The 21,391-nt window shown below is 38.1% G+C and overlaps 1 protein-coding gene across 1 annotated transcript in view; it reads right to left on the bottom strand.

The window, feature by feature from the left end:
* Window positions 1–21,391, bottom strand: part of CSTPP1 (centriolar satellite-associated tubulin polyglutamylase complex regulator 1) — an 85,179-nt gene that overhangs the window by 39,832 nt on the left and 23,956 nt on the right. Inside the window, exon 3 of the mRNA XM_068945776.1 lies at window positions 15,668–15,798. Within this exon, the coding sequence (XP_068801877.1) occupies window positions 15,668–15,798 (131 nt within the window). The remainder of the gene's footprint in view (window positions 1–15,667; window positions 15,799–21,391) is intronic.

Below are 21,391 nucleotides of genomic sequence, written 5' to 3' on the forward strand. Positions count from 1 at the left end.
CAGTAACGTTTACTGCCACTTATGCCCAAACTTCCTCACTTTCTGCTATTCTCACCATTAAAACGAACAAGCTAATTATAGTTTAGATGTCCATCAAAAGCTATTTATCCTAGGCCGGGGAGGTGAATTGTAAGCCAGAATTAGTTCTAATTAACAACTATCATGGCACGGAGAGGCAGAATATGTCAATTAAAATAACTGGATAATATTTATAAAGTTATCCATTAGAATCACATTTGTATTTTGTTGCTTGCTTTCATATTAACGTACACAGATGGATATCAGGACCACAGGAAAACATAAAATTTAATACAAATAGTTTGTTGTTATTGTTTAAAAACGTTTAGCAGAGAATTGTGAGTGACCATATTTATAATTCTAATAAGAATAAGCTCAAACATATATAGTATTCATTAGAACATAAGTGTGCCCATTTCATCAGGTAGATTTCAATTTATACACTGAGGATAGACTACCAGGATATATCTCTTTGGTAGCAAACTCAACAATTTCTCACCTCCACCTGCTCCCCTCTCACAGTTCTCTGCTTTTGCAGTTTGTCAATTCAATTTTTTGAGGGGCTGTGTTCCAAATCTGATCACTAAAGTGATCCAAGTTAAAAATAACTTTAAAAGAATTTCACTAGAGAAGCAGTGAAAGGATAGGCGGGGAACACCTCACTGAGTATATATGGCTAATCCCCAGTTAGCAAAGGAGAATAAACACTTGTGCAGAAAAATCAAGCAGTTTGCACACTGCTCCAGTTGTATCAAAGTCCCAAGGAGTTAAGTGTTGCAACTTCAATTACGAGAGATGTGAGCCAATCAAAGACGTTAAGTATAAGGTATTTTCTGTTTGTTTTCACTTACAATTATTACTCAATTTTGTTTGTTGCTTTTGCTTGGTTTTTTTTTCCCTCAAAACCACCACAGAAGGCAACTTCAAAAATAATTTTTCTTCAGGCCTCAAGGAGAATAATATCCAAACTTACCTTGAAGCCATTTAAAGTCCAAAGTTATCTGAGCAAGGTTTCATGAGAGTATAACTAAAGTTGCTCCTGGATACTTCAGTAACTTAAGAACTCAATGCTTTCAAGAAATTTCCCTGATAATTATTTTAAATAATCTCTTCTGCAGAGATATAAGCCATTTCATCCAAGATTTACTTGTTTTTGCTTGTATAGCCTCAGAAAGCTACTACAGCCTGAAAACAATGTTTTAGAACAACTTCTGGGTATGACTGGAGAGATGATGCTCCACACCAACAAGGTTGTAAGGAGCATGTTAGATGACTCAGTGAACTCCCTGATGATTCAGACTTCTCTGCAGGTAATTACTACTACACTGGTTTCAAAACGATCATTGTTGTGTAACTTTAGGATTTATGTAAATTCCTTTGCTATGTTGCCTGCAGATGAACTCACAAGTCAAACAACTGATTTTCTGAGGTGAGTTAACTTAGTAGTAAGCAAGTAACCAGTATTTTGAGGCTGTTTAAAATACAAGATTAATTTAACACTTACCTAAGCCTCTTCTCAAAATACCTTACAGCCATTCCTTAGAGGTGATTGAATACTGAGGTCTGTGCCCTGCAGAGTAGTCATAAGTGAGTAAAAAGTATAGATTGTCTTATCTATATGCACATTACATAAAAATTGCTCAGAAAAGAAAGAAGGGCAATTAAGAAGACAAATTTGCTTTTACAATCTCACTTTCACAATCTTGAGTTTTAAGTGTTCCACTTGTACCAATGAGAAATAGAATCATAAAAATATGCACAAATTAAGTATCAGATGTATTTGACCAAGGCCTATTTTCTTCATAAACATTTATCAAAGGCTCAAATACAAAGCGAGTAAGAAAGGTGTAAAGGCAAGGCAACAAATTTCAACTGTCTAGCTAAAAACAATGGTCCACCTCAGCACTGCCAAAAGTATGTTGGGTCTGAAAAAGTTCAAGATAATTGTGTATATTGTGCGTGACAATTTTCAGCAACCAAACCACAACAAAAAGAGCCTCCACTTTTATATTTCCTCTCTGCAGGTTTGGTCAGTCTTCACATCAATAGACATAGCTCTTGAAATCCAGCTCTGACTATCATAAATCTTTCTTTCCCTCTTCAAGAACTGGTTTTAATATCACTCAAAGAACTGTTAAAAGGTAGAAATATTCCCACAGGAAAAGACTTCTGAGTCTGAATTAGGGGTGGTGGGAAAGAAGTGAAGGAAAAGTAATATTAAAGTTTTTACATTTCAAATGCTTAAACTGTTCTCCTTTTTGTGTATGTAAAGAAGAGTTAAATTATTCTATTGGAAGGAAGCTGGATTAAAGTTTACATGTGTCTCTGTCTAAAATCAACTGTTTAACAAAAAAGTGAGAGTTTAGTAAAACCTTAATTCTATCAAAGATATCCATATAGATATTAAAATGTTCTCAGTTTTACCTACCCAGCCAAAACTTTCATATCCAAAGACTATCTAATTCAATCCAACAGGTGGAACTCCAGGTTATAAATAGGAAAACCAAGGTACCTTGTGATTAAGTGATTTGCCCAAGATAGAGATTAACAGGATTAGAAACTGGCAACTCCTGAATCCTATTTCTTAGCTTGTCCCACATTTGTTCCATCCGATTAAGTACAATGAAGAAAGGGGGGAGGGAGGAAATTGCTTGCATCTTCCACTTTGTGTCAACAAAAAACTCCTGACACACCATTCAGTATCAGCTATTTGCCTATGGATTCATTTTATAGGCACCTAAACCATACCTCTTATCAAAAATAATACTTGGAGTACACAAGAACCATTCTAATTTATTTGACAACAGCACAAGAACTTAGAAACAGAATCTGTGCGTGTGTGTACACGCGTGTGTAGGCATGGAGGTGATGTTGCAGATACATTCTTCTGACAGGGGAAGCCAAAGTAAACAAAATGAACAATTTTTTAGTACCTAAATTACATCCTAAATAAAGATGCTTCCCTTTTTAGAAACCGTGTTTAATTGCTGCATCTGCTAAAGCTGGCAGTGTTCACTGTCTGAGAAGCAGATAAATAACATCGTAGTAGATTTTTTTCCTATAACAGCAGATTTGCAAGATCTCTTAGCTAGAATTCCAAAGGAAATACTTCAAGAGATTATAAGTTTGATTTTTTTTTAATTTTTATTTCTCAAGTAGTTTGATACAATTTATTTAATAGAGTATTCACTGTCTTTCCTTTGCTTAGGGGATACTTTAGATACAAAAGTTGTGGAAGATTTGTAAGGGGAAGTAAAGCACCAGAGTCAACAAACTCTTTCCTAAGAGGCTTATTCATGAGCAATACAGATTAGGAAATATGAAACTAAAATGAAATAACATAGCAGAATGTGTCTTTTCGGTTTAGTGCATTCCTCTAGAAAAGGGCACACATATGAAATGCAGGGTAGAAGGGTAATGTTTATATTGCCTGACTTCAGGGATCAAACTCGTGAAAAGGCCACTCTACCTAAACTTCTGATACAGAGAAAGAGTCCCAGAAAGTCATTCATCTGATGGCAGGATGGGCAGAACTGGACTGGGGACATCCCCGGGCAACCTGGGCTGGCTGGGCTTATGCAGAGGAGGGGGCCGACTAGGTGACCTCCAAGGTCCCTTCCAACCTAAATTTCTCTCTATATCCTGTGCATAAAGTCCAACTTTTCAAAGGTGTTCCCTTTTTTCTTCCAGGTGACCTTCATGCAAATCTTCCTCATACAGCTTATGCCAGGGCTATTACACTAAGAGCCCTGTTCACCAAGTTATGTCCTTTTTTTATTATCCATGCTCTTGCTTTAGTTCAAAAAGGCAGTTCCAGCAGCTATTCTGTAGCTTTGACTCTATCTACTTCGGTGCATACACTCCAGTTCCCAGTATAGCAGCCTCTTTAGAGCAAATGTCAAAAATCCCGCTTCACTGGGTTTGAGATCCAAAGCTCAGCTTAAAGCCTGTATTTTCAGATAAGCAGTGAGGCATCATATGGCCAGATCAGATCCTAGGCTTCTGCATTCTGATTTAAACTGTAGAACTCAGAAGATGGCCCTCCACAGAACTAATGTGCTTAGGAAACTTTCACTAGACATTATTTCCAACACAGCAAACTGGACCCAATGGGAAAGAACAGTACAGTATTTTATAAGGTGGTCCCTTGAAGAACAACATACTTGAACAAGACTGTACTTGTTGGTACTTTGAAGCTAGGGAGAAACAACAGAAGGTAGCAACCTTTGTATAAAAGGAAAATACTTTGAATTTACAATGAGGGAAGATGAATAAAGAAGATATTCAAGCATATAAAGTAGTTTCTATTTTGAGCTCCTTCAAAAGGGAAAAATCTCTTGCCAGTTTTGTGTTAGAAGCTAACTATTATAATAGGGGAATTTACTTTTTAAAGTGCTAAAGCTAATCATCAGAATGCATGTGAGCCAAGGTACTTTCAGAGACAGTGTATATTACTAATATACACATGTGTAATTGCTATTTTTTTTCTAAAGAGGGAAGGATTATTACAAGAGTGGTACTAACAATGTGGTTCTACAATTGAGATGATGAACTTGCTGACATACGTTAGCTAAGCTGACTACTATCTTGTTCTAAAGACTTTGTCTAAAAAAACAAATAGTCCAGGGGTTATAACATCAAACAAAGTACTAAAAATACATCACTTCACCCTACGTAGGTCATGCACAATGATCTACTGTTCTGAATGAGGCAATGATCACTTTCACTTTTTTAGAAAGGAAAAAAGTAAAGACAGTTTCTTAAAAGCAATTTATCTAACCAATATTAAAAGCAATATCTAACCAATATTACAGTAACATATTTTTCCTCCTTGTCTCACAGTAAAAGTCTATATCTATAAGGAAAACATAATCTTAGTATGCAAAATATAATTAGTAACCTCAGGAGGCCAGAGATCTCAGTTTTACCTCTGACTGTGAACTTCAGCTTGTCACTTCATTTCCCTGTTTCGCTTTCTGTAGACGTAAAGTGAAAATGGTATTAACGAGAGTTTTGGGAAGCTTCATTCCTTGACGTCTGTAAAAGGCTTAGAGATCCTCAGACAGCAGGTGTAGAAAAGTGTCATCATTAATTATCATTTTGAAATTAACACATCACATTTGAGGTTCTGTCTGACACAAAAGAAAACCATGAAACACTTCTCACTGCCCTTAGGACAATTACGCTAGCTCAGTCATTTTAAGGGTTTGGAAAACAAAACTTCCAATCAGAGTAGACAGAAAAATTAAAATTATTTCAGGAAGAAACTGCAGTATTAACTGTTCATTATCCTAATCATGTTGGCTACTACATGCTTTGTGTTGCAATTTTGCACAGCATAGTGATCCCTCTGTCACTGCTGGCAAAAATGAAGAAACATCTATTGACAGCATGGAGAGTGGGGATGAGAAAGAAGAAAAGCTATGAGTCTGGTATACGTTAGTGGTGCACAGACAGCATCACACCAGAAGCACTGTGTGCTTGACTTCCTTTCAGATAACATAGGTTATTCTGGGAATAATGCAAGGGAGATTTGACTGGAGAAAATGAGAACTTGGAATGTGCAATAGGGTAATTCTGTCTGGAAGGGTAGGGAGAAAATAAAAGTAGAAATAGACAAGCAGATACTGAGCTGGAAGGAAACACATATTTGAGAAACACATGAACAGAATAAACTCAGATAATCGCAGAAGAAGGATGGTAAGATTATACCAAATAATAAAAGAATGGGTATGTAAAGAGCTGAAGAGGAGGGGGTGAGCATAGGTCAGAACGAAAGTTTATCCTATGGGGCAATGGAACAAAGGGCACTGAAATTCCACTCAGAAAAACATCACCTTTCCTGACTTCTCTCCTCCCTTTGTGAAAACAAACACTTTAAAACTTTTGGAATGCCACATACCTGTGCTTTCCAAAAGGAAAAAAAAAAAACATTTCTTTTCAGTTGTTTGGTTTCCCTTAGGTTTACTATCTACTCAGCTCCTTATACTCTAGCTCCAGCCACTCCTGATGCTTTTGTTTCTTAACAAATACCAGGCTATTTTCTCCATAGCAAATATTACACAAGTTCTACAGAGAAATCTATAGCAGCTTTTTAAATCAGCTGATGTAAATTTTGACTGTATCTGGGGCTAGACTTGAATCCAGGTAAACCCCAGAGAAGACAAGATTTAACAAGTAGTTCTGTAAGCACTAGAACTAACACAGAACATCCTTCTCTAGAAGGTACTTAAAACAGACTAAAAATTCAGCAAAAGGGTTTCCAACAGAACAAATACGCTGCCAAATATCCTTAGCAGCAGTGAGAAACGAAGCAGAAGACTGTTCTGGAAACGTCAGCTACAGACTGGTGTCCTTAGGGTGTCCTTCCACTCTGTTGCTAGACTGCATGTGAGAAAGACACAAAGCAGAGCTATTATTTATTTTTGGGGGCTCTATTTTTGTAATTTATATAAAGAAATCAGTTTCTCTTTTCTTTAATCATGAAATAAAAGTGACCAGTTAAAGGAAGACCAAAGAAGCCCTCATTTATTTATAGGCAGAGCTAGTATTCTCACCTTTTATTAAAGTGGCGAATACTTCACCTTATAAAACTGTCACTGAATTAGCTAATCTTAAATAATATTTTACAGCTGAAAATAAAGTTCTTTAGGTTAAAAAGGTTATTAGTTTAGGTTTAGGTTAAGGTTTAGGTTAAAAAGTGTTATTAGTCTAACAAAGATTACACAAGAAGCTGACAGCAATTTCTCCCCTACTTCTTTGACTAGCCAGGCCAGTTCTTTTACAGTGATCAACAGCACTAGGGAAAACCTACAATGTATCTTTCCCACTGCCAGCAAAAATCTAGGTAGTTCTAAGTATTTTTCAGCTACCTATAAGAAGAAAACCTACTTCACTGAACTAAGCAATATTCCATACAATTCAATTTCCCCAAGAAATGAAGGCTTAAAAGGGGAATTTTAGTTAGGTAAAAGTGTAACGCAGAACAAGTCATTTAACTTTTCCACATTTATTTTGCAATCTATAAAATGGGGTGATTGTGCTCAGAAGGGATGAGGATCTTGCTTAGTAAGAGCATGGAAGGCAAATCACTCTCAGCTCAGCTTATTAAGGATATAAGGATATAAGTGTGCATTATCCGAATCTTGTCTTTGTGATACAAATTCAAAATGGATCAAACTTAGTCTACACACGTTACCAAAGATATTTCATAACTCATTTGTTGATTACAGGATTTCCACAGTACTACCTTATCCCCACTTTACAAAGTAGTAGTAGCATATCAAAGTACTAATCATGCAGATCATTTCTGCTGATACTCATCTAGGATTCTTGAAGGAAGCATAACAGAGCATAATACAATAATCTTTTAAATCATAGACAACTTTATTCATAATAATACTGATTTAAACCAAACATACAGAAGTTTACTGAGGTAAGACAACCTTAAACTTGCATAAGAATGTCTACAATTAAGCATAGCTGCAACTGGTTGGCTAAACTAATTGAACATCACACCTTTAGTCAAACAGAGGCATCTTGCAAGCAGGCAAAGACCTCAAAAACAAAATGCTGAGTAGGAACTTCCAGAGAGATTATGAGGCGGTAAGCATCAGTCACCTTGAGAGTTTGGCGATACAATTATAGAGGCAGAGATTCAGCTCGTGTCAATAAAGAGTCCTTCTAGTACCATAGTGAAAAATCAGTTCCCCAAAAGAAATAAATGGCACTAGTAAACTTATTTTACCAGAATAACTGCATTTAAAGTTTTTGTGAAAATAATTGGTTGATGGAGGGGAAGAGCAGGGAGGAAAGAGATTGTCCATTTTCATAATCAAACAAGCACAATTTTTAAACGTAGATCAGGTCTGCTTGACCCAAGAGATAGGAGACTACAGAATCTACAGTCAGCAGCACATTATGGAAATCAGTGTGGTTAACTTGAGAAAGGAGGGAGGTAAGTTGATGGTGACACAAACTACAGCTAACAAGAAAACCAGAGCAAGAACCTGTAAAAGGCAGCTGGGACTATGAGGACACAAAGAAGGCTGGTTCAGAGATTTTCCATGCAAGTGGAGAGAATCTTAGTTCACAGGGACACTAATCAAAAAAAAAAAAAAAAAAAAAGGTACAGGGTAGATATGCCCTTCACTTAGATATTTGTGTGAAGATGGTTCCTTATTCTTCTATTTACACTGAACTCGAAGACACGTTCTCTCTTCATACTGCTCTTTTTCAGACTGTAGCTGCACTGCTCACCACAGCACAATACAGAGATGCCAGAGTTTATTCCAGAGCAAAGAGCTACAGAGATATGTAACGACAACACTCCTATGTCAACTGACCTTCTGAGACAGATCAATTCATCTCAGACAGCTGCCACAAAAATATAGCTGTGCAACTTCCAGATCCCAAGCTACTATCTTGAGATAGTACTGAATTGTGCCATATGGAAATATCAACTCAGAGCCTAGCTTGAGATAGCTATATAAACATTGGATTATACAGCAGAGATACGCTAGAAACCAACAGCATCAGGAGAAATATGTTTTAAGGTTCAATGAGAAGGGATGACGGTAATTCTTTCCTCATTTCAGATATTTTCAAATCTCAGAACAGGTTAAGAGCCAAAAGGTAGTTTGAAAGCAGATTGGGGCTTCACAGAGGCTCTTACCCTCAGACAGAGATTCTCTTATAACCTCTTTGCAGAAAGTCACAGAATAAGGAATCAAGAGAAAACAAAATTTTAATCTTCCTCGCTACCTCTTTTTCCTGTAGAATCTCCGCTGCTGAAGAGCAGACTAGAAACATCATAAAACATACCAGTTAATGAAACTAACGCTTCAAAGACCTTCTACTGGCTGATTGCCTATGCATAAGTAGTGGGCAGATCACCTCGCAAGACTCCATGCAAGTGAGTGAACAGCTAGGCCAAGTCCACTTAATGTAAGGAATGTGGAGCTTTCAGAATTCTAGGCCTATCACACAACTAAGAACTAATTTTATTCCAAGGAATTTGCCTGCATTTTGGATTATTAACTCTCCAGGCCTGTACTGGAATCTAAAAGGGAGTCTTAAGCAACCTAATTGGAAAAAAAAAAATCTATTTCAGTTGATTTGAATAAGAATGCTGTCATACAGATGAGAAACTTATCAACAGACTGCAAAACAAATGGCAATAATAATTACCAGTTGAATTTTGGATAATTACTTAGTAGAGTACAACAGTGATCACTGTTTGTATAAGATCATTTAAATGTTTTACTCTAACTGGGACAAAATGTAAAGAGCATATACATCAAATTTGCCAAGGACACAACCAGTGAAGAATTGTCAGAAAGAGACAAAATAGCCATAAAACACTCAAAAACAAACAAAAAAGCTTACTGTTTCTCCCAAAATAGTGTATTTAGGAAGATACACTTCTAGAATACAAAGTTATGAAGTTGAAAAAATGCTTGGAAATCAAGATGGGCTGGTGCATTTTCAGAGATATAGCTTAAAAAAAAGCAATACTGGGAACAAACGAAAAATGGATTAGATAAGGATGACTTCTAGTATACAACATGTAATTTCCCAAGCTGCATAGACAGAAATGTATAACCTAAATTCAGGGAGAGGCTAGGTAAAGACCTGATCAGTGATCCATGCACATAGTATTTCTATACGTGATTACTGCAACACATTCTTCACCTGTGTAATGCAGATGTTTTAGCTTACTCACAATGCTTGTAGATACACCTTCCCATCCCTGTAGTGTAATGCCCTACCCACTTCTCAACTTTAGAAACCCTTTGTCCTGATTTTCCGGTCATCAGTGCTTCCAGATGCAGTTATATCAATGAATCATAAATAGTAACAGTTATAATTGTCTGCAAGGCAACTATGAAGTGCACAGTCTGGAGATCAAGCCTTTAAATGAGTTTCCAGAGAATGCTGTATTAAAATCTACAGCTTAATAATCTTTAGGACATACCATGAGACCTTATTGAGTAATAAAAACTTGCCTACTATAACATTACATGAAGATCTGATTAGGTTTTAATAAGAAAAAGGGAGAGGGCAGAAGGTTCTGACATTTGCTCTAATCCTCACTGTGTTGTTATATGTATCTCACTAAAACAGATTGGCTAAGCTACAAATGCAGATAGTGTAATGACTTCCATTATGAGTGAGAGAAAAAGACAGATGGGGGGAAAAAAGAAAAAAAAGACAGGAAAAAGGAAAAGAAAATAAAAAGATAGGAAGGATAAGGAGTTATATATGGAAGTGCTCAAATTACAAAAGCAATGGAAGGGCTTTTGCAATCTTAAGAAAGCAATTTTGTCAGTGAAACAATTAAAATAACATTGTTGGAAGAAAAGCTGGGAGAACAATGGTCCTTCTAGCTCTTCTGAATCTCCAGGTTACACAAACCATACAGATAGGACATTTCCTTAGTTTTTGTAAACACTGTACCCTTCCCGGCTAACCAAGAAGAGCTAGCCAGAGACCATATGCTATCTTCTCAGTCCCTGGCAGAGACAATGTGCTTGGTTACAGCATGTCTTCCTTCCAGAAGCTCAAAAGGTAGCTAGACTTCTGATTTCCTAATTCAAGTGCAAAGGGAAAGAGGCAGCCATTACACGAACTGACAAATGTGAAAGGAACAATATAAGTTTATGAGAAGATTTTATTTCAATAGGAGAAGTAACAGTACTTTTTGTCTGAAGGGCTGGTAGGAGAGCCTGCAAAAAGGATCCCCAATAAACACATTCCCACATACTTCCTGCAGCAGTTTTGTGCGTCAGTGCTGCGTATTTGAAATAAACAGTTACCTCTGACTGGAAGGATGAGACTCTGTACCTGGTGTTGAACCTTTCCAGGACTACATCCAAGGAATCAGACACTAACTATTTTTGCCAGAGGCAATTTTAAATTGAGGCAAAAAAAGAGAGTTGCTGAAACACTGAAGAAAGCTGACACTCTAGAATAAAAGTGCCAGTGGTCCTTATTGAGCTTTCTGTTCACTTCTCAATACATTAGGCCTGGAACAAGTTTCTCAGTGCAAAATTTCTCTAATTGGCTGGAAAGCATTTAAGGAAAAAAAATCTTTTTAATTAAAAACAGAGAACCAACAAGACATGAAAGCCATGGGGGTTGGGAGAGGCATGTGTTGACCTTATGAAGCTTCGCAGCAGAACTCTGCAGGGACTGTTTAAACTGAGAGAGCACAATTTTAATTAAAGAGTCCTGAGGAACAGACAACTCAAAAGAGCAGGTCAGCTACATTCCAAGAGGTCAATTTAAGCATAAGCAGAGGGCAGACAAGACTTGTGGTCATTTTGCCTTCCTCCGCGAGAAATCAGTTGACAGCAGAGCATTCTTATGCTCTGCGTTTCTTAGCATACAAGCTAGCCGTCCCCTATGCATGTTGCACGTCACTGATAATTGTTTAAAGGAGAGAAAAAAATCCTGTGAAGTCCCCCTCAGTTTCTTGACATTGAATCACATTCTAAAATAAACCCAATGGTATTTTTTTTCCCAATGTGTGGAATCCTAGATATGCTTATGTATACTTGTACATAGAACTCTGCATCTTGCTAAGTTTTAAAAACAGTGGGAAATCCTGTACAAAAACATATCCAGTATATCACCAAACAGAAATCCTCTTTGACTTTTTTCTGTTTACTTTACTTTGCTTTTTGAGGAATTGTGTAATGTTACTATCACATCATTGCTGCTAGCCTTTTCTACTTGCTACTTGAAGAGAAAAGGGGAAAAAAAATCTAGTCTTCAAACAAAAGGAGATATGAAGGGCAATGTAACCAGAAGCCATCAGGTATAACAGGGCTAACACAGAAAAACATAATATAAAAGCTGCTGCACTTCCCATGAACAAATTACATTCCAATAATTCAAGAGGACAAGGATTTAAGTAGGAAAGTGATAGCTACAGCAATCTCCCAAGAGAAACAGTAAATTTAGTGCACTTAAATTAGTGTATATACAGGTCTGCACAGGCACTGATCATTACATATGATTATTACTTCTAATCAGAAAGAGATTTCTATCTTACTGGAGCTTTAAGATGGTTAGATGGTTAGATGCATCTGGTTGAATAAGGTGCAACTTCCAAGTCAAGGCATGTTTATCTGAAGACCGATAGACAAAGCAGTACATACCACAAGGAGAATTCCTCTCTATTGAGCAGGAAAAACTAGCAGCCAGAATAAGCAATCAGTTCAATCATTTGTGAGCTACTGCAGATAAAGGTTACTTTTCTAAAACCCCAATTAAATACTCAAAAGGGGAAAGGATTATTTCTGAGTTTGCGTAAGCTTGGAAATTGCACTGTCTTACATCTTTAATCTTACTCTCCCTTGCTTCCCCAGCCAGGGTGCAAGCTTTGATGCAAGTATTCATTTATTATGCTGATCTATATCCTCACAGAGCTGGCATGTGTACAGTTTGTTAGGGATACCCTCCACATATGGAGGGAGCTAAGAAACAGTTAGCACTCATTTCTAAGATAAAAATTCAAAATCTGGAATGAAACAGAGGAAATGAGAGGGATAACTGGCAACAAACACTTTTCTGGTAAAGCAGTTAAAAACAAAAAAGCACAGATAACAACATGGGAGACATAGAAGAAGTCAGTGAATAATAATACTTTTGATGAAGGAAGATGAAAAATGGCTTGACAGTTCTATGCAGACACAAGTCAAAGACAGAATACCCAAGCACAGAGCAATCCCTGCCCAGAGAGAAATCTAGAGAGAAAACTGGACCATAAGAGCAGAATCTTGGTATAGAATGCAAACTGGGCATATTTTCCTCCTTTTCTGCACACAGAAATTCTGTTGAAATAAAATGCGAGTTTCATGAACAATTCTCCGTTTATATGACATAGTGCACCAAACGCAGAGAGCTGAGATCTCAGAAGCAATGCATCAATGTTAACTGGAGCTAAACTGCTTCTAATTCCTGAACCAGCAGGTTCTTTGTTGTAGGATCTACTGCAAGGTACAGGATAACCATAAATATAATTTTCTACAGGACTCTAACACGTCTCTTGCATGCAATATCATGCTTAAATTGCCAAAATTGTATTGTCCTAAAATGAGACGCTAATTTCTGGAATAATCCCAATTAGAAGATGCACCACCAGCCACTCTTCTGAAGAATACTCCAAGTCAGAAGTCTCACTTGCTTTGAGCATCATTTAGTTTAATTTTTTCCTATCATCAGGAGACTCATTTTGTAACTCAGATCACTAATAATCTTGCTTCTGGTTGCTGCCATTTGTTGTAAAGCTTGAGTCCTTCCCATGTTCATCCAAAAGCAATACGTTTCAAGGAAAGCAACATAGATTCAGCCTGCGCCCAAGAGTGGTAAACGACCATCTTTCACCCACTGTGTTGCACAGGTAGGGTGGCAGATTCTTCTTGGTAAATTGAGTTTAGTGCTTGACAGATCACTGAATGTTCTGAATTCTCCTATGCACAAGCGTAACAGAATTATTTTAATTCCAGACATATAGAGAGGAACTTCCAGCAGGAATGTAATGCTCGTTAGGTGATGTATCAGTGACAAGAATTCCATAGCAAATACAACTGAAATGGATAAAACAAGGTTCTAGCATGTAATTTTCCTCTTGAACTTTCCACCTGAAAACAAGAAAACGCTTCTTTACTGTGAGGGTGGCTGAACATTGAAACAGGTTGCCCAGAAAGACTGTGGAGTTTCCATCCTTGGAGATATTCAAAACCCAACTGGACATGGTCCTGGGCAACCTGCTCTAGCTGATCCTGCTTGAGCAGAGGCATTGGATCAGATGATCTCCAAGGGTCCCTTCCGACCTCAAATATTCTGTGATTCTGCCACAGAACAAGAGAAATAGGACTGATTGGCTGAAAATGTTGACAGCAAGTTCTCTGAAGTGATGGGTTTCCATCTCTACTTAATGTAAAAGGAAATCACATATAAATAACTTATAAATACACAGGTAAACAGCCAAATTTGCTCAGACTAGGAAGTGTATAGACAGGGACTTTAAGGTCAGAAAAATGTATCTTGAATTCTTTTAAGGCCACAACCAGAGTATAGCAACATCCACCTGAGCTTTTGTCCCTATGCTCCCCCCTTGCCCTTCAAAATACCTTGGTGATTACATTTTCTTCCATGACCTTTTCCATGCTCATATAAAACCACTAAAAGTGAAAGAGAAAGGAGTTATAGTGTGGCCAAAACTTCTTGGCTCTTTGCAACAAATTCTGGGGCTCCATCATCTGTCTGAAGTGAGATGCTAGATAAGAGATGGCAAAGTCGGATGAGAATTTACATTGAAAGTGCAGCAGTGAGTACTTTCCATGAAATAGCTTCTTCTCAATTTGTCAACACTGTTCCACCAGTGACAGCTGCAGTTTTGGTGGACAACTTCTTCAGTGTTGTTTCTGAACTGTCACGCAGAAATGTGTTCTGGGAAGCCACATGATCTTTCCTGTGATCTGACCTCAGATCATGTCTTCACTACATGCTGGTTAGACTAGTACAATACAGTTTACCTGAGACTTCAAAAATATTAGCCCTGAACCAATATAACTGATTTAGAACATAACAATGCACCTCTTGCTGACAAGATTTTGCAGAGAGCACATCCAGTCACTTCAGTAGCTAATTACAGATTTTGTCATGCTTAACTAGGATACTCTAATTTCCAAGGATCCAAAATGGTAGTGCCAAGGCAGAAAGTGTCAAAAAAGTCATTTCCCTATTTATAGTCTTGGAAATTCTGTTCATCATGAGTAGAAGTCTTGCAAAGCTTGGCCAGAAGGCCAGGATTTATCTGTATTTAGACAAAGGTTATAGTTTTCCCTGCAACAAGAAGTGAGTCTGAATAGCCTGAAACAATGAGGCTCACAGTCATATAAAAAAACACTTTAAAACTCACATTTGTACAGCAACATCCAGTATATTTACTTAGAATATTAATTAAAAACTAAAACGAAACATAATTTTAGTTGCATGTAGTTACATGAGTTCATTTTGAGTTCTGGACGGTTACCTAATACAAAACATAAGAACGCAGCATAAGAAGTGCTAGACAAAATAGTACTATGCTAAATAGGTTTTTTTTTTTCTTGGCATTAGAGCCTTTTTCTTATGAGTGGGGTTGGGGAAGAGGCCGCACAGTTGTCAGTGTTCCCCCTTTCATGGCCATCAGGGTCCTGCAGTGTCATCTAGGAGTTATGCCAGGACTAGCTTCGGCACAGCTATGTTCTCACAACCTGTTCCCAACATACTTCATGCCCCATATTCTAACCCTCTCCAGGTCTGCTACACACAATCTCATCTGCTGATCCCTCCAGCACACTTTTTTCCTTTTCACCCCCGTGCACGGGCCCACGAACATCCTCCCTTTGAACTGTTGCTGCCTGACGTGCTGTTCTGTACTGGAAGTAGCGCTGACACTGAGGTGCTCCTATGCCAGGTTATGCTGTGAGCATTTTTAGGCATTCCATAAGCTACTATGATGGTGTCTCTCTATTAATAACAACAGAATATTAGAACGCCGTGTGCAGTGTCAGTATTTGTACTGCATTTATAGGCTAGCCAACAATTTTGCTGTCCAAGGTAACAGGACAGCAACAGACGCTCGAAAACTCACCTCCGTTTTTCCCCACTGTTCGGAAACATCTCCAAAAGGTCCGAAGAAAAGATGCCCTGTTATGAGGGGTAGCTTGGACAAAGCTGAATTCACGGAACAAAACGTGTGTTCCTTGACGAACACTGTTAAAACTGTGGAGATAAAGTCAAAAGAAGAAAAAGTTAGACAGCTGAACCAATGTGAATGTTTGAGGGCCAGCTGGAATGGTCACAAGAAAAACCACTGGCAGTTACATTTTGTGAAACCAAATCTCTAAACTTTATTACAGCTTTTATCTGTCTGTTCTCTAGAGAGAAGCCTATTTGCAAAAACCACACATTGGAACTTAATTGTAGGAATCAGGGGTTTGCAAAAATCCAATTCATTCTGAAGGATCCCAGCAAGGGGTGTCCAAAAGCCACTTAAAGTTTTGAGACCAATTCATTGGCAAATGGCTGGGCAGGAGTTAACTGCAGTTTAGCTGACCAGAAGATGCCCTTCTTTTTAGTGCGTTTTGGATTTCATTGCTATTCTCACCACTGTTTTCCCTGAAGCCACAACAACGACAAAAAATCCTCCTTAGCAGAAGTTGCAAGATTTTCATTTCTAGGTTACTGAAATGGTTGACTGTTTCGGATGTATAAAATCTTTTCCTGTTTGCATGAAAAGTAGATTGATCCTTCACTAAACGACAGTTGTACTAGTGCTGAAAAGGGAACATTTCTACATTTCATTTTGACAATAAAAGCTGGCCATTACGATGGATAGCCCACTTGATTTTCCCATTCTTGTATTTTAGTGCAAATTTCTCATATTTGCATTCTAAGCACTTCGGACTAATGCTCATTGTTCTAGTAAACATTTATTTACACTTAAAAACTAAAGGTTTCTCTGAAGTGTAAGAGGCTCTCCTTTGGGCATGGTGAAGCTCAACATGCAAGAACAATAGAAATGCAAATACAAACATTATATACCAAAGGTACAATGACAGGACTGCCTCAAAGCTGGATTTTGTGCGTTTCACTCTGCATCTTGCAAGTGGGACAAAGCTTTTAAAGACTCCAGAGAGATCATTAAAAAAATTCACTTGGGACAGCAGCTTAACTCTCTCCCTTAGCAGACAGTTAATGAAAAGATTCAAGTTTATCTTTCATCACAGCAGAACCTCTCCATAGGTAGCCTCTCCACAACAGACAAATCTAGTGGCATTGGGAGCCCTCTCAGTATGCAATTTTAAAATCATCTCCTGTTTTATAACTAGTTTAAATCACTTTTTTATCCTTCACAGTATAGAAAAGGGTCTCATTTGAGAGGATCACACCAGAGTTAAACAAGATTAAAAAGTCATGCAGCACTTGCAAAAAAAAAAAAAAAAAAGTTCAAATTTTCAGATAAATCTCACAATATTTTTCTGTTTTTTTTTTTTTCTTAATGTTCTGGCTCTCAACAACACGCAAATAAATGGATTTTTTTTTCCATGTGTTGAGATTTAAAACACAGAACACCATTTCTTGCCCTCCTACTCAGAAGGAAATGCAACTCAACTAACAGAAGTACAAACAGTCACATTAATATGAAGTCATACTTGTGATTTTTGAGTTCTGGAATTAGGAATACTCTTTCTGTGAACATTATGGACAAACATATTATTTCATATTTTTGAAGCCTTATTCATGCACCCACCCTGTACAAACCAGAGGAAGGCGCAGCCATTGTCCGAAGAGATTAAAAAGAAAAAAATCATGTGCCTGATCAAAATATGCCAAAATTAGAGGAAAGGGCTCCATGACTATGGTTGTAAATGAAGACACTTCATCATAAAGTGCTGCAGCTCACTGCTTTAGAGTGAACGGGGTACAGGATGAGGGAAAGCGGCTTGCTTAAAGACCCACTAGACCAACTAGATGACTGTGACAACGCTAGAAATGAGATTTCAGATCGTCTCATCCCCAACTATAGCCTGCAAGACATTTTTCTTTTCCCGCTTGCATTGCTTTGCTGATAACTTAAACAGACTGATGGAGAAAAGAGAGAGATGAATGAAAAAGAAAAAAATGAGTACAATAAGAGAAGAAGGCTTTCAGAAAAATGACACATATAAAGGGAGATGTTTAGGAAGAGAAACAAGATAAACAAGCAAGGGCACAGTTGTACACAGTCCAGAGGGAATGAGAAAGAATAACCATAGAAGTTTTAATCTGAGAAAAAAAATGGGGAAACTAGCTGAAAAATGATACAACTAAATGCATCAAATTAAACCGTTCAGAACTATAGGACATGCAAAGTCTGGAAGCAGATCCTGGCACAACTATAATGGAAAGGTCCAGGCGTGAAGCTAACACACTATTAATTCAGCAGACGGCCAAACTATATTACTTCTTAGTCCTAATAAGTAAGTGAGAACTCAAGCCACTTGCATTTTCAGCATGGGATGGCTCTAAACCCAGCAGGCAGAAAGGTATGATATCATTTGTTGTTGCTTACTCAGTTAAAAGAGTGGGTGGATACACTGGAACATCAGCACACCTGGTTGTGCTGACAGCCAAGAGCTGTCAGCTAGTTGAATAAAAGAGGTACAATATTTCTTTCATTCCCAATCCTTGCAGTAAGATTTTTTTTTTTTTTACTATACAATGAGAGAATTTTGCTCCAAAATCCCAAGTCTGCAACCATAGCTGTTAAAATTTTGTATCCCCGTTAAGATGCCACTTTTCAGCAATCCTGCTTTACAATTTTTTTTTTTCCTGTTGCAAATGCACAGCTCAAAAGAAACAGCCATTTCCTGCAGTGCAGGATGGAGCTATCCAGCAGCCTACCAACAATCAACAGATCTATCCTCTCTCTATCCTCAAGATCACTACTAAAGACAAGAACAGTTATATCCCACTATATGTTTGGAAACTTTCTTATAATGGGTAGATAGCAGTGCAAAAATCTTGTCTGCTTTTTCCTTAAAAACAGGCCAGATACGAAAAATTATCGTTGATGTGGCAAGTAGTAACAAGTGCCTGCAGGTAAACCCTTTGGAAAGAAAAAGGAGCTGTGACAACCAAAAGCTGTTATTCCAACACAACCAACACGTTAGTTATGATTCTTGTGAATAGATATTTTTTCCAGTTTCTCTTGAACACAGAAATAAAACAAGCTGCAGTCCCAGAGGACTGGCTTAAGTAACCAAGATATCAACAGCAAGGCAACAAACTTAGCTCAGTAAGTTTAACAGCTGCTAAAACACTTCCCTTAGGACTGCTCAGAGAGAAGAGGGCACATGGAAGGAAGGCTGAACAACTCATACCCTTTGGAAAGTTAGGCGGCTAGAGCTCATTAGCACATTTTCGAGAGGAAACAGACTCATGAACAACCTAGGGTATCTCAACAAGCTCTGATTTTGTCCTCAAGCCCTTTGAAGGGGGGTTGTGAACCCAGAAGCAGAACTTGGGAAAATAATGACTTTTTACTTATTTGTTTTACTCCTCCCCTTCTAGGTACTTAGTGAAGCTATCTGCAGAGATTCCTTCTGCAAGAAGGCTTATAATACCTTTACAGGTTTCAAAGCCTCCAATTGCAGACCTAACAACAACTAAAGGTTATCTTGGCCCTCTACACTACCAGTGAGTAGAGTAGGCAAATTAGCACATTAACAAAAGTTACTGGTGATGTGATTTTATTTGTCTTGCTGAAATTGAGATTAGAAATTGAACTGAATGTTCATTAGTTCACTGCAAACACATTTCACACAAGAATTGTTACACAGCTGGATACCGCATTAGTAAAATAGCCTTTCCCACTAGAGAAAGGAGAGAAAAAAATAAATTAAGGCTCCTGCTCAACTAGAAGTTCTAGAGAGACCTTTGCAGTAGGGACTTCCAAGATGTATACTTTTTCACTCCTTGAGTACCCTACAGCAGCCAAACCACAGAAAAAATTTTCTTAAGGTGCCACTGCTGAGAAAGATGCATCTTGCAGTACACCCTACATCTGTGGGATGGCACATGCACACTGGAGGAAGAAACAAGGTTGGGGAGGAGACTGTGATAAAACAGCCCCAGCTCTCAGAACTGGCTGTGCTGGGAAATCTAGCACTCAGGTGCTGCTTCTCTGAACAGAGCTGCTTTCAGTAAGGCTTTGTCTTTCGTGTAATTACATTTTGGCAACTTGCCAGAGTTCAGAAACTTTCAGGCACTCTTTTCAAACCTTTGGACTTCTAAATAGATTGTAAAAGTCCCTGGATGCTATGGTAACATCCCGATAGAAACCCACTACAGTAGTTAGCCTCTGCCTGCTGAACTCAGGCAAAGCCAAATATGCACAGTGCAGAGAGAACCCCATGTCCCCGAGAAGGATAGAGGAGCCTGCCAGGACCCTGCTGGCCCCCTAGCAGGTGCCACCTTTGGTTACCAATGCAAAGAGCTGAATGAGTTCACAGGACCCCTCCTCTACTAAAAGGAAAGTAAGGAACAAGGACTGTTATTCCTTAACTTACAGCATACTGCATTCATTTTCACTGAGAGCATGATGAAGAAAAACTCACTTCTCTGAAAGTTTATGCTGCTCCCTACTTTTACTCTCAGTTACACAGGAGTCTAAGTCATTCAAACAAAACTGAGTGTCTTAAGTGAAAATAAGGTAGTCTCAAGCACAAAGTTGCTATCGGAAGCTATGTCTAGACTGACTGAAACATCTGTAGAGAGAAACAGCACGGAGGACCTGATGTTCACAGTACAGGTATTCCGTTTTTTCCTGAAACACACTTGGGACTTGCTCTAGTCTCGTCCCATGGACTGAATGCTCATTTGCAGTTGGAACACATCTTCCAGTTTAGTTTCATCTGAAAGGGACCCAAGCCCCAAGCTCCAAGACTGCTTCCTGATGTGAACCAAAGCACAGTAAGTGGGGATATTAGGATTAGTGAGTATAGCACAATGGGCAAAGAACTTGCTCTAGCAATAGAAAATACTGGAATTCAAAAGGCTTTAAAACTCAGGCAATTCCTGTTGTTAAGTAACTCATCCACACACAAAGCATTCTCAAGAGAACAATCATACTTACCCTAAGGCTAGGTATACTCTAAAACAGCACAGTGAGGTTTACCTTGCTTGCAACAGCAGGATAAGACCTGAGAGGGAATACTGCTAAAACTGTATGCCCTGCTGAGGAAAAAAAAAAAAAAATTGCAGTTTCATTTCTTTCTGTGATGGATAAATCACTGCCACAAGAGCGTAGTTTAATTTTAGGTCACTATTCTTCACCTATTTGTGAAAGTGTACCAGACTACCTGCAATATTCACACCAATTGTTTTCTTTGTTATCATTCTTGAAAGGTAGTTGTGGGAACATTAGCACTCCTCCATACAAGTGCTTTTTAAAATTCCACTACTATTACCATTTGGGATAACAAAGTCAGCCTCAGGAAAGACATCATCTTCTAATGAAATTAGCAGCGCTTTTTAGGTGCTTCCACTGAAATGTGTTAGCAGTGTTAAGATGAAACAGATGCTGAAAGTAATTCCTGATGATTAGCTTTAAGGAGAAATCCTTTCTTAACAAACTGGGCAGATAGGAAATCATTAACACTCTTAACATTTTAGCAAGGCTGGATGATAGAACAGTGCAAAGACAGAGACTGGATTTTTAAGAGATCCTTTCTGCCTCACCCACTCAAGATTATTTCAGCAGATGGGTGTGGGAAAGAGGAAAAAGAATGACACAAATGCTCATGATTTATTTTCAGGCTTCTTGGTATAG

Source organism: Struthio camelus, chromosome 5, assembly GCF_040807025.1.
Source record: "Struthio camelus isolate bStrCam1 chromosome 5, bStrCam1.hap1, whole genome shotgun sequence".
Taxonomy (NCBI): domain Eukaryota; kingdom Metazoa; phylum Chordata; class Aves; order Struthioniformes; family Struthionidae; genus Struthio; species Struthio camelus.